Source organism: Pseudophryne corroboree (assembly GCF_028390025.1).
Source record: "Pseudophryne corroboree isolate aPseCor3 chromosome 3 unlocalized genomic scaffold, aPseCor3.hap2 SUPER_3_unloc_7, whole genome shotgun sequence".
Taxonomy (NCBI): domain Eukaryota; kingdom Metazoa; phylum Chordata; class Amphibia; order Anura; family Myobatrachidae; genus Pseudophryne; species Pseudophryne corroboree.
The window spans coordinates 3383447-3396993 of NW_026967563.1; the positions used below are offsets into that span (position 1 = coordinate 3383447).

The following is a 13547-nucleotide window of genomic DNA, read 5'->3' on the forward strand; positions in this document are numbered from 1 at the left end:
ATTCTTATATCACTTTATAATTGTCAATTGCCTCTAAAGGAGGTTATTTATACTAATTGTTTATAAACTTCTATTTTTTAGTTTCATAAAAAAACATTAAACAGAACTACCCAGCTCCAACTTTATTTGAAATATTGTTCAGACAACTATCAACATTGACAGCATGCCCCAAGATTCCCCCTCTACGGACGACGCAGGCTCCAATATGTGGGAGATAAAATTGAGTGTCTTCTTCTAGAAACTACATCTCCCAGAAACCATGGGGGCCACTTCCGGTTGCGGCACCCGCTAAGGAACATTTTTTCCGTATAACAGTACCGATCGTCAAGTTTTCGGACACATCCACTAAGTCACTGGACAGACCTTTTTGTATTAAGAATGTTGAATACAAAAAATAGCAAAAGAAAAAAAAAAACCCTGACTCCGTTTCACCATGAGAACTACATTACCCAGAAGCCTCGGATAAGACTTCCGGTTGCGGACTTCCGGTTGCGGCACGTAAACACCACTCTCTTTCAGAGTTTATACAGGACTTATCACTGTATCACCAGCGAATTTTAGTAATCCCAAACCAATGCATATATTTTATTAATATCCCAAAAGAAATACTCCGCAGGAAAAAGTTATATTCGTCTAATAGAAAAAACTAAATTTCCCAGAAACCCCCACCATCACTTCCGGTGCGGCGTTTTCTCTACAATTCCATTAAATGAAATTAGATCATCAGTAAACCACACAGAATACTCATATACCCTCTAGTTGTATTGATTAGAATGTATAAACAACCGAAAAACCAGTAATTTAGATGCACAATTTCCGAGATACACCGGAACCGGAAGTGATGTCATTTTTTCAATTTCCAGCTTTATACCTTAAATACCCCGCAAACACAGTCCTCCATCAGCCTTGAAAAAGAGGAGCATACTCGAAACGCGTCGGCTGAGGACTATTGCCTGCTGGACACCACACCGCCTGCTGTTTGGATTAAAGGTATGACCTTTTTTGTTTTTTCCATCTCAGTTTCATAGTTACCGGTTCCTATGCACAAGATTTGGCTGGTCTCCCTAAATCCATAATACGGGCGGTGCCCTCCGGCAGCCAATATATATTTTTTAACTTTTTTTTGGATCTTATCATTGTTTTTTTGTAAAAAGAAATTCTGTCAATAAATTTTTTAAATTCACCATATATATATGAGCTTCTATCTTCATGAAGAACAAAGATACCTTGATGCGAATGTAACACACACCAACATCGTGAGTACTGGTACGACTTTCTACACTTATAAAGATACCTTTATAGGAGGACATTGCACCTAACGAGTGTAAGTTAGGTACGCTTTGAAGATATCCATGTCTATGTATTTGTAATATCATCTGAAATTAAGATCAAATCCTGATACGAATTTGAAGGGGAAATAAAGATACCTTTATAAGTTTACCAGCTATCGTTATAGTGTAAGTGGAGGTACGCACTCACTCTAAAAAGTGCACATGATTGAGAGATCTTCTAGCTCCAATCATCATTTAAAGAAACCGTTATGTGCTGTGACTTACTAATTATTGTGTAAGCTAGGTATATCCGGCAATAAATCTTATATCGCATAATTCACATAGAATAAATTGGAACTAGAACATAACCTAGTTATTCCAATTTTTCTATTCACATACACCATCCGAAATTCTTTGGAAGATTACCTTCAAAGAAAACAGAAGGAGAAGGAAGACCACCCACAATATCAGGATATCCCGACATTCAGATAAGTATTAGCGAGTTATTCTCAGCGCCATCCCTCTTTTTCCACTTTTTCCACTGTCTACATATTTCATTTTGGATCTACTGGGATAGATCCGGGATAATTGTAGGAGGCAGCAGAGACCATTTGGAGCGCCAACAGATTCCCCAAACAATCATCTAAAAAACCATTTATTTTATATTGGCCGTACCACCAGACCACTCAAAGTACGGATAAGCGAACATTGCAGAAATATAAAAATATGGATTGACTACACACGCTCTGTCTAACCACTTTAAAATCCATCACAACAAATCTCTAAAACACATCATTAGATTTGCGGGTTTTAATTAATTAAATGCTCCAACAGACAAAGGGATATTATGTCGATTTTAGCTAAAAATGAAATGCAGGTTATATATGAACTTAATACACTACACCCATCTGGACTGAGTAATGATTTTGAAGTGAAATGTTTTTTTAGAATTTTTTAATAAAATGTATTTTTATGCATTTATTTCTGGATATTTATGTATGTCTTTTAAATTCTAGCCTATCTGGACAGAAGCCAAGAAGAAACTCTCTTACAGTCCCCTATGTTTTAATTTTGATATTGGACGTATGATTTACGAGGACTGATATGATTGTGAAGAGGCACTTCCGGGTTTGGTTGGCAATCCTGCTCCCAGAATGGTTGGCGGAAGCAGGGATCGTCTAAACCACAGCACTTCTGGCCTTGGTTGGCGCAACAAGGCGGTCGGAAGTGAACGGCCGGGATCATCCGGCCTCAGTTCACCACGGAAGCCGGTGCCCGAGACTTCCGGTTGGCGAACATGCACTAGGCAGGTTGGCGGAAGCGGGGACTAGACATCACCAATAAGAGAAAGAAATAGTCCTTTTGATAGATGCGATTGGCCTCCACAGCTTTCCCGGAAGTGACACGACGCAATCATGATCAGCCCCTTAATATGATTGGAGGAGATTGTAACTATGGGAACACACAGCTGTTCAAAATAATTGCACAAAAACGAGGATTGGTTGAACATGTTTAAATTCTGTATCATCAGACTGCCCCTCATCTCACCTTGAAAAAGACTGCAGCAAAGCAGGTGGAAACGCGTTGGTTATTGAGGGACCAGCAGTGGACCTTGCAGCTTCTGTGGTACATTTGGGTTGCAGAACTTTTGCCAAGAACGGAGTCCGGTCAGCTTATCCGGAGAGGCCATTGTACGTTTTAAGAACTATTTCATTGGTTCTCAGACCTGCTGGTAATTTTTCTGACTCCCCTCATACAGAGACTGTGCTAGTCCTTTCTTGTTATATTTGCATATCTATGTCATGTTTGTATGTCAGTATTAAAGTGTTGTTACTGTGCTACATATGATATTCCTCTCTCTTTTTCACATGTGAACCTGTGAATTGAAAAATATTCATTGAGGAAAAATGACTCCTGGCTATCTATTTTCAAGATAAGAAATTATTTTATTGCTTCACCTTGTTCACTATTATGCTGGATTTGTGATTTCACTTAGTCACTCTAATAAGTTACGCTCATCATTAGCGCCTGAGGTAATACATCCCCACCACCCATATATACCCTTGTTACTTTGGCGTTATCTGGAGAAAGACTCCGCGGGGTTTGTTTTACCTCTGGGCTGCTTCATTTTTGGTTTGTTGCGTGATTCCAGATTGTCCAATTAGAACATTCCTATATTGTATGCAGTATAGATACTGCCAGTCTGTACACTGTCATTCACAATGAGACTGGTATATGCGCTGTACGAAAATTACTGACAGGAAACCCATTATATGTTGGTCCAGATATTGAGTTTGTACTAGATCTTCTAACTATGACGCTAACATATAATTATTTTGTTTTCGATGGCAGGTTTTACCTGCAGACAGCAGGTTGTGCGATGGGGTCCCCTGTGGCCCCGTCCTATGCAAATGCTTACATGTTCTCTGCAGAGCAAGATATCTTTTTCAGTGACGGGTCTGTCTCGGAATCCATCATCATGTACTTACGGTACATAGATGACGTGTTTGTCATTTGGTCACAGTCAGAGGAGAAGTTCCGGGAATTTATGAATTTTCATAACTCTACGGAACATCCGATCAAATTTACCTTTAATATCAGCAAAGAGTGTGTCAATGTCCTTGATGTACTAGTACAGTGTAAGGAGGGCATTTTATCCACCGACCTGTATTATAAAAACACTGACTGCAATACGCTGCTTCACTTTGAAAGTTTTCACCCCCTCTCATGCAAATTGGCTTTACCCTATTCTCAGTTCCTGTGGGCGGTGAGAATTTGCAGTGATAAATCCAAAGCTACCATACAAATTGACAACATGATTAGCAAATTTAGACAGAGGGGATACCCTCTTCAATTGTTGTTTGCGGCTAAGAACAAAGCTCTCAATATGAATCGGGATACTTTATTGGCCAAAAAAGAGAAAAAAATTGGCAGCACCCGGTTTCCATGGGTTAATCACTATAATGGTAATAGTAGGGCAATTGCCAAAACTACCAAATCCCTGTGGCCCATGGTAGAGACTGACAAGGATCTGAATCTTATGGGAACAACCATCATGCCCACATACACGAGAGGTTGTAATTTACATGACTGGCTAGTCAGATCTGATGTGACTGGTCTGCACTCCAGAGTGAACAAAACATCTTTTTGTCTTTACAAAAAGGTTACTTTAGATGCCTTGATTGCACTACATGTAGATCTCTCCTTACCAGGAGAACGTTCAGGTATCCGTTCAGTGGAAGAAAATACACCATTAAGCATAGCGTCACGTGCACTACTAGATTTATTATATATCTTATCAGCTGCCCATGCGGATTGCATTATGTCGGTGAAACCGACTGTACACTAAGGGAACGTATGGCTAATCACAAATTGGCCATTCGAAAGGCCATACAAAGTGGGACTAGTGACCAGCCGGTCGCTCTGCACTTTGCCCTAGCCAAACATAACATCGCCTGTTTAAAATATATCATTATAGATCACAAACCTGCGAATCTGAGAGGTGGGAATAGATCACTTTATTGCAGAAAGAATCCAGATGGATTCATGAGCTGCAAACTCTTTCTCCCAAAGGCCTTAACGAGTCTCTTGGTCTTCATTGCTTTTTATAATGATGTATAGATGTGGTCAGCAACCTTAATATTCATAATCATCTAGAAGTATGTATCTACATATATGATCTGTATTTATTACATGGCATCTGTACTTGTTCCTGGTCTGTTTAAATTGTTTTGTGTATAACAATTCTTGTTTCTATGTTTCAGTTTGTATCTATTATGAAATCTCCGGTAGGCGGGGCGGCATGATGACATCTTCTGTAGGCGTCAGAACGCTGCAACCACGCCAAAATTCATTGCACATGAGGGGGGATATAAGGTATGTCTGTTTGTATTTTCTGTGACCTGAGTGCCGCCCATTGCTTCGTCGCTGCATGGGTACCGGACTTTAACTCATGTCGTGGGAGTACTACCACAAATTGACTTATTTATATAATTGTGCCCAAGACTGATTACTGCATATACAACAGATATAGGGGCTTATGTGACAGCCTGTGAGATACAGATGTGGGGCGACACTGGCACAGCTGCCCATATATAAAGTGGCAATCATTATTAGGCAGAGCGGAGGTGTAGCAGGAACATGACAATCAGACCGTATCCCTATCATTAGGTAATAAGCACTCACCCCCGTCACCTCCAGGATGGTACTCCCACACTCCTCTGGGCAATCCAGTTCCAGAAACTACTACTCATGCTAGAAAGTGACTCCCCTCCCCTCACACAATGACAGCAGGAGATCTTACAGAATAGGTAACAGGGAAACAACAGAAACATAAAACTACAGGTATAAGATGTAATGTGACACAAGTGATAGATGTGAGAGGTCACATAGAGCCGGGATCAGGATACCTTGTGTAATGAGAGGTCAGAGAGAAAGCTTCCCCCATGTTGGTTGGTAACGCCTTGCCCTTTGTAGGTGTGACTTCTCTCATGTCTAACAAGATTTGATTTTTGTATAAAACATTTCCCACACTTAGAACATGGAAATGGTTTCTCACCTGTGTGTATTCTCCCATGTGTAACAAGTTCTGATTTCTGTACAAAACATTTCCCACACTCAGTACATGGAAATGGCTTCTCACCTGTGTGATGTCTCTCATGTCTAACAAGTTGTGACTTAACTATAAAACATTTCCCACACTCAGAACATGGAAATGGTTCTTCACCTGTATGACTTCTCTCATGTCTAACAAGTTGTGACTTATGTATAAAACATTTCCCACACTCAGAACATGGAAATGGCTTCTCACCTGTGTGACCTCTGTGATGTGTAACAAGATATGATTTCTGTACAAAACATTTCCCACACTCAGAACATTGAAATGGTTTCTCACCGGTGTGTTTTCTCTCATGCATAACAAGATGTGATTTCTCTAGAAAACATTTCCCACACTCAGAACATGGAAATGGTTTCTCACCTGTATGACTTCTTCTCTCATGTCTAACAAGATGTGACTTATCTATAAAACATTTCCCACACTCAGAACATGGAAATGGCCTATCACCTGTATGGATTTTCACATGTCTAAGAAGATGTGATTTCAGTGTAAAACATTTCCCACACTCGGAACATGGAAATGGTTTCTCACCTGTGTGACTTCTCTCATGTATAACAAGAGCTGATTTTTGTATAAAACATTTTCCACACTCAGAACATGGAAATGGCTTCTCTCCTGTGTGACTTCTCCCATGTCTTACAAGAAGTGATTTGTATGTAAAACATTTCCCACACTCAGAACATGGAAATGGCCTCTGCCCTGCCTTAGCTGGCTGATGGGTAATAAGTTTTGTGTTCTGTGTAAAACATTTGGCATCTATAGAACAGGGAAACACTGTATCTACTCTCAGAGCTGTAACAGATGCACCAATATCAGAGTGATCAGGAGAACATTTCCCAGGATCAGAGGGACCAGCTGATAGAGCTGGATGTATAATTGGGGTAATGGGGTTAGCTCCTGGAGAATCCTGTCTACTGTCATTATCTTTTATGTCACAATCCGGGGATAACTTTAGATGTCCTTCTGAGATATTCCTGCTTGTGTGTCCATCTGCTGGAAATAAAATACATTATGAAAATGTGACATTTTCCTGTAACATTAATCTTATAATGAAAAATGTCTGTTTACTATAAAATGAGTAGACGAGACCCAGGGTGTTACAGTGTACAATATATAATTATATAAGTGACATTATTACATGTAAGCATTGCGGTTATGTTTATTATTTTTTTAAACTAGGACGATTGGACTGGAGTATAACTAACACTGAGAGATAACGTGGGATTACTACAGGTGACATGAGCTGCTGCCATAATGTCTACTTGAAGAAGCCCAAATCTTTCTATCAGTAGCTGGAAGACTTCCTGATGTAGGGACCAGTCCCTTGGAACATCCTGCCTCAGTCTCAGCTATTCGGCCACTGTATACTCCTAGCCTGATACATGGAACACGTGAGGTGACTCTCTCTACACAATATATCAGCTTTCCCACCTCTGCCATAATCCCATTGCTTTCCTGGCACACCCACTGTCTGAGAATACTCGGAGATGTTCTCCAGTAACTACTGATGGAAACATTGATCTACTGTCCATGCTCCTCTGATGTACATTACATTTATGTGACACATCTCTTCCCGTGACTATATACCTTATACTATCGTCCTGTAACACACAGTGACATGATGTGAGGGGAGAGCAGGAGTATAATAGGGGCTGATGGCTCCTGATGTATAAGATACACCAGAGAGTGTGGGGAGGAAACTGGTCAGATCTCTGGGCTGGTAACACATAGTGACATGATGTGAGGGGGAGAGCAGGAGTATAATAGGGGCTGATGGCTCCTGATGTATGAGATACACCAGAGAGTGTGGGGAGACTGGTCAGATCTCTGGGCTGGTAACACAGTGACATGATATGAGGGGGAGAGCAGGAGTATAATTGGGGCTGCTGGCTCCTGATGTATGAGATACACCAGAGAGTGTGGGGAGGAGACTGGTCAGATCTCTGGGCTGGTAACACATAGTGACATGATGTGAGGGGGAGAGCAGGAGTATAATAGGGGCTGCTGGCCCCTGATGTATGAGATACACCAGAGAGTGTGGGGAGACTGGTCAGATCTCTTGGCTGGTGACACACAGTGACATGATGTGAGGGGGAGAGCAGGAGTATAATAGGGGCTGATGGCTCCTGATGTATGAGATACACCAGAGAGTGTGGGGAGGAGACTGGTCAGATCTCTGGGCTGGTAACACACAGTAACATGATGTGAGGGGGAGAGCAGGTGTATAATAAGGGCTGATGGCTCCTGATGTATGATATACACCAGAGAGTGTGAGGAGGAGACTGGTCAGATCTCTGGGCGGGTAACACACAGTGACATGATGTGAGGGGGAGAGCAGGAGTATAACAGGGGCTGATGGCTCCTGATGTATGAGATATACCAGAGAGTGTGGGGAGGAGACTGGTCACATCTCTGGGCTGGCAACACACAGTGACATGATGTGAGGGGGAGAGCAGGAGTATAATAGGGGCTGATGGGTCCTGATGTATGAGATACACCAGAGAGTGTGGGGAGGAGACTGGTCAGATCTCTGGGCAGGTAACACAGTGACATGATGTTAGGGGGAGAGCAGGAGTATAATTGGGGCTGATGGCTCCTCATGTATGAGATACACCAGAGAGTGTGGGGAGGAGACTGGTCAGATCTCTGGGCAGGTAACACAGTGACATGATGTGAGGGGGAGGGCAGGAGTATAATAGGGGCTGATGGGTTCTGATGTATGAGATACACCAGAGAGTGTGGGGAGGAGACTGGTCAGATCTCTGGGCAGGTAACACAGTGACATGATGTTAGGGGGAGAGCAGGAGTATAATTGGGGCTGATGGCTCCTCATGTATGAGATACACCAGAGAGTGTGGGGAGGAGACTGGTCAGGTCTCTGGGCAGGTAACACAGTGACATGATGTGAGGGGGAGGGCAGGAGTATAATAGGGGCTGATGGGTCCTGATGTATGAGATACACCAGAGAGTGTGGGGAGGAGACTGGTCAGATCTCTGGGCTGGTAACACAGTGACATGATGTGAGGGGGAGGGCAGGAGTATAATAGGGGCTGATGGCTCCTGATGTATGAGATACACCAGACAGTGTGGGGAGGAGACTGGTCAGATCTCTGGGCTGGTAACACACAGTGACATTATGTGAGGGGAGAGCAGGAGTATAATAGGGGCTGATGCCTCCTGACTCCCTCACAGGGCAGATACATTTCCCTCATTAGTTTGTACTGACAGAAGAGGGTGTAGGATAAGAGATTGTTGTAGTGACTGAGGAAGGAGAATATGTGACTCTGTTCTGTAATAAATGTTTATTACTCACCTGTGCTGATATCTGTAGGGATCTCCTCCTCCTTACACTGCTGATCACCCCTCACATACGTCCCTTCTTCTCCCTCTATATCTTCTGCCTTTATATCAGTCACATACGTCTCTTCTTCTCCCTCTATATCTTCTGCCTTTATATCAGTCACATACGTCTCTTCTTCTCCCTCTATATCTTCTACCTTCATATCAGTCACATACGTATCTTCTTCTCCCTCTATATCTTCTGCCTTTATATCAGTCACATACGTCTCTTCTTCTCCCTCTATATCTTCTACCTTCATATCAGTCACATACGTATCTTCTTCTCCCTCTATATCTTCTGCCTTTATATCAGTCACATACATCTCTTCTTCTCCCTCTATATCTTCTGCCTTTATAGCAGTCACATACGTCTCTTCTTCTCCCTCTATATATTCTGTCTTTATATCAGTCACATACGTCTCTTCTTCTACCTCTGTATCTTCTGCCTTTATATCAGTCACATACATTTCTTCTTCTCCCTCTATATCTTCTGCCTTTATATCAGTCACATACGTCTCTTCTTCTCCCTCTGTATCTTCTGCCTTTATATCAGTCACATACGTCTCTTCTTCTCCCTCTATATCTTCTGCCTTTATATCAGTCACATACGTCTCTTCTTCTCCCTCTGTATCTTCTGCCTTTATATCAGTCACATACGTCTCTTCTTCTCCCTCTATATCTTCTGTTTTAATATCAGACAGAAGTTGTACCTAAAAAGAAAAAAAACACTATAATGACATCTGCATACAGTCAGATTAAACTGAGGTGAAACATTATAATATCAGTGTATAAGACACACAGCTTCTCTACAGATCATATAGTGATATATTGGGGAGACCCTAAATCCCACCTACATGATCCTCCTGTGGGATCCTGTGATTCTCCTCTGTACAATCCTGGGAATACAGAGGACGGGGACATCTCTCTGGGGTATCTCTGTTACTGGGCCCATCTGTAGGAGACACACAGTGACTGAGTACAGTGTATATATGTGATTATCAGATGATGTGTGTATATAGGGGCCCCCATACCTGCTCTCCCCTGTACAATATATGACAGTCTCCTCTTACCCAGTGATGTGAGGGGCCGGTGATTCTCCATCATCACGTCCTTGTACTGACCTCTGTGTTCCTCTATATACTCCTCCTCCTGCATGGAGACATAGACAGTGACATCCTGACACCTTATAGGAACCAGACACACACAGTGATACAGTCCTCACCCAGTCACATCCCCTGGTGTTACTGTATAATGTCCCATTCCCAGCAGTCACCTCTCCAGTCATCACCCAGACACGTCCCCTGGTGTTACTGTATAATGTCCCATTCCCAGCAGTCACCTCTCCGGTCATCACCCAGATACGTCCTCTGGTGTTACTGTATAATGTCCCATTCCCAGCAGTCACCTCTCCAGTCATCACCCAGACACATCCCCTGGTGTTACTGTATAATGTCCCATTCCCAGCTGTAACCTCTCCATCCTGACACCTTATAGGAACCAGACACACACAGTGATACAGTCCTCACCCAGTCACATCCCCTGGTGTTACTGTATAATGCCCCTTTTCCAGCAGTCACCTCTCCAGTCATCACCCAGACATGTCCTCTGGTGTTACTGTATAATGTACCATTCCCAGCAGTCACCTCTCCGGTCATCACCCAGATACTTCCTCTGGTGTTACTGTATAATGTCCCATTCCCAGCAGTCACCTCTCCAGTCATCACCCAGACACATCCCCTGGTGTTACTGTATAATGTCCCATTCCCAGCTGTAACCTCTCCAGTCATCACCCGGACACATCCCCTGGTTTCTGTATAATGTCCCATTCCCGGCAGTCACCTCTCCAGTCATCACCCAGACACGTCCCCCGGTGTTACTGTATAATGCCCCATTCCCAGCAGTCACCACTCCAGTCATCACCCAGACACGTCCCCTGGTGTTACTGTATAATGTCCCATTCCCAGCAGTCACATCTCCAGTCATCACCCAGACACGTCCCCTGGTGTTACCGTATAATGTCCCATTCCCAGCAGTCACCTCTCCAGTTCTCACCCAGACACGTCCCCTGGTGTTACTGTATAATGTCCCATTCTCTGCAGTCACATCTCCAGTCATCACCCAGACACGTCCCCTGGTGTTACCTTATAATGCCCCATTCCCAGCAGTCACCTCTCCAGTCATCACCCAGACACGTCCCCTGGTGTTATTGTATAATGTACCATTCCCAGCAGTCACCTCTCCAGTCATCACCCATACACATCCCCTGGTGTTACTGTATAATGTCCCATTCCTAGAAGTAACCTCTCCAGTCATCACCCGGACACATCCCCTGGTGTTACTGTATAATGCCACATTCCCAGCAGTCACCTCTCCAGTCATCACCCGGAAACATCCCCTTGTGTTACTGTATAATGCCCCATCAATATCATTGTAAATACTACCAGATCCCCTCACTTCCCCAGTCATGTCCCTATATTATTACTATAGATATAAGTGGTTATTGTGACACTCCCAGACCCCCTCTCCTTCCCAGTCATGTCCCTGTATTATTACTATAGATATAAGTGATGTCACTGTGACACTACCAGACTCCCCCGCCTCCACAGTCATGTCCTTGTATTATTACTATAAATATAAGTGACATCATTGTGACGCTCCCAGATCCCTTCACCTACTGTCATGTCCCTATATTATTACTATAGATATAAGTGATGTCACTGTGGCACTCCCAGATCCCCTCACCACCCCAGTCATGTCCCTGTATTATTACTACAGTAGTAAGTGATGTCACTGCGACTCACCTCCCCAGTCAAGTCCCAGTATTATTATTATAAAAATGTGATGTCACTATGATGCTCCCAGACCCACTCACCTCCCCAGTCATATCCTTGTATTATTACTAGATATATAAGTGATGTCTCTGTGACACTCACAGATCCCCTTACCTCCCCAGTCATGTCCCTGTATTATTACTATAGCTATAAGTGGTCACTGTGATGCTCCCAGATCCCCTCACCTCCCCAGTCATGTCCCTGTATTATTACTATAGATATAAGTGCTGTCACTGTGACACTTCCAGATCCCCTCACCTCTCCAGTCATCTCCCCGAATTATTACTATAGATATGTGATGTCACAGTGACACTCCCAGATCCTCTCACCTCCCCAGTCATGTCCCTGTATTATTACTATAGATATAAGTGATGTCACTGTGACATTTTCAGACCCCCTCACCAATCCAGTCACGTCCCTGTATTATTACTATAGATATAAATTATGTCACTGTGATGCTGCCAGATCCACTGACCACCCCAATCATGTCCCTGTATTATTATAGATATTAGTGATGTCACTGTGACACTTCCAGATCCCCTCACCTCTCCAGTCATGTCCCTATATTATTACTATAGATATGAGTGATGTCACTGTGACACTCCTAGACCCCCTCACCTCCCCAGTCATGTCTCTGTATTATTATTATAGATATAAGTGATGTCACTGTGACACTACCAGACTCCCCCACCTCTCTAGTCATGATCTTGTATTACTATAAATATAAGTGACATCATTGTGACGCTCTCAGATCCCTTTACCTCTCCAGTCATGTCCCTGTATTAATATAGATATGTGATGTCACTGTGGCACTCCCAGATCCCCTCACCTCCCCAGTCATGTCCCAGTATTATTATTACATATATAAGTGATGTCACTGTGACATTACCAGATCCCCTCACCTCCCCAGTCATGTCTCTGTATTATTACTATAGATATAAGTGATGTCACAGTGACATTCCCAGATCCCCTCACCTCCCCAGTCATGTCCTTGTATTATTATTATAAATATAAGTGACATCACTGTGATGGTCCCAGATCCCCTCACCTCCCCAGTCATGTCCCTTTATTATTACTATAGATATAGGTGTCACTTTGACACTCCCAGATCCCTTGACCTCCCCAGTCATGTCCCTGTATTATTACTAGAGATATAAGCAATGTCACAGTGATACACCCAGATCCCCTCACCTCCCCAGTTATGTCACTTGGATACTAAAGTTTCAACAATAAATGGATACAAAGTATTTAAAAGAAACAATAATGGTGAATTGTATCAGTTGAAGAAAACTATTTAGTATTATCCTGTATTTATATGGTGCCATAAGGGATCCACAGCACCCATTACATAGTACATAAACAAATGAGCAAAAATAAAATAAACTTACAGTTTGAGACAATATAGGAAAAATACAAGATTTATACAGAAAACCGGGGGTTAGGTGCCATCAAAGGGAGTACGGAGTATAAGATAGTGTAAGTAAGAGA

General features: G+C 42.8%; 1 protein-coding gene across 2 annotated transcripts; it reads right to left on the minus strand.

Moving 5' to 3' along the window:
* Positions 1 to 1906: 1906 nt before the first annotated feature.
* On the minus strand, positions 1907 to 10375 carry LOC134984636 (zinc finger protein ZFP2-like). 2 transcript variants are annotated; one of them, XM_063950181.1, is made up of 4 exons: positions 10299 to 10375; positions 10083 to 10180; positions 9203 to 9938; positions 1907 to 6879 (listed from the first exon to the last, which is right to left on the minus strand). In XM_063950181.1, the coding sequence occupies exons 1-4, from the start codon at positions 10330 to 10332 to the stop codon at positions 5672 to 5674; spliced, it is 2076 nt and encodes a 691-aa protein (XP_063806251.1). In that variant the 5' UTR covers positions 10333 to 10375; the 3' UTR covers positions 1907 to 5671. The 2 variants fall into 2 exon arrangements, with proteins under 2 accessions (XP_063806251.1, XP_063806250.1); XM_063950180.1 differs by having other exon boundaries at positions 1907 to 6882.
* Positions 10376 to 13547: the final 3172 nt, after the last annotated feature.

Bases quoted from the DNA above. Each gene is read 5' to 3' on its own strand.
- LOC134984636 (XM_063950180.1), bottom strand. From the start codon at position 10,332: ATGATGGAGAATCACCGGCCCCTCACATCACTGG. The intron at 10,181-10,298 runs GTAAGAGGAGAC...TGTCTCCTACAG, and splicing joins CCGGCCCCTCACATCACTGG to ATGGGCCCAGTAACAGAGAT. The intron at 6,883-9,202 runs GTGAGTAATAAA...TTTTATTTCCAG, and splicing joins CCCTACAGATATCAGCACAG to CAGATGGACACACAAGCAGG.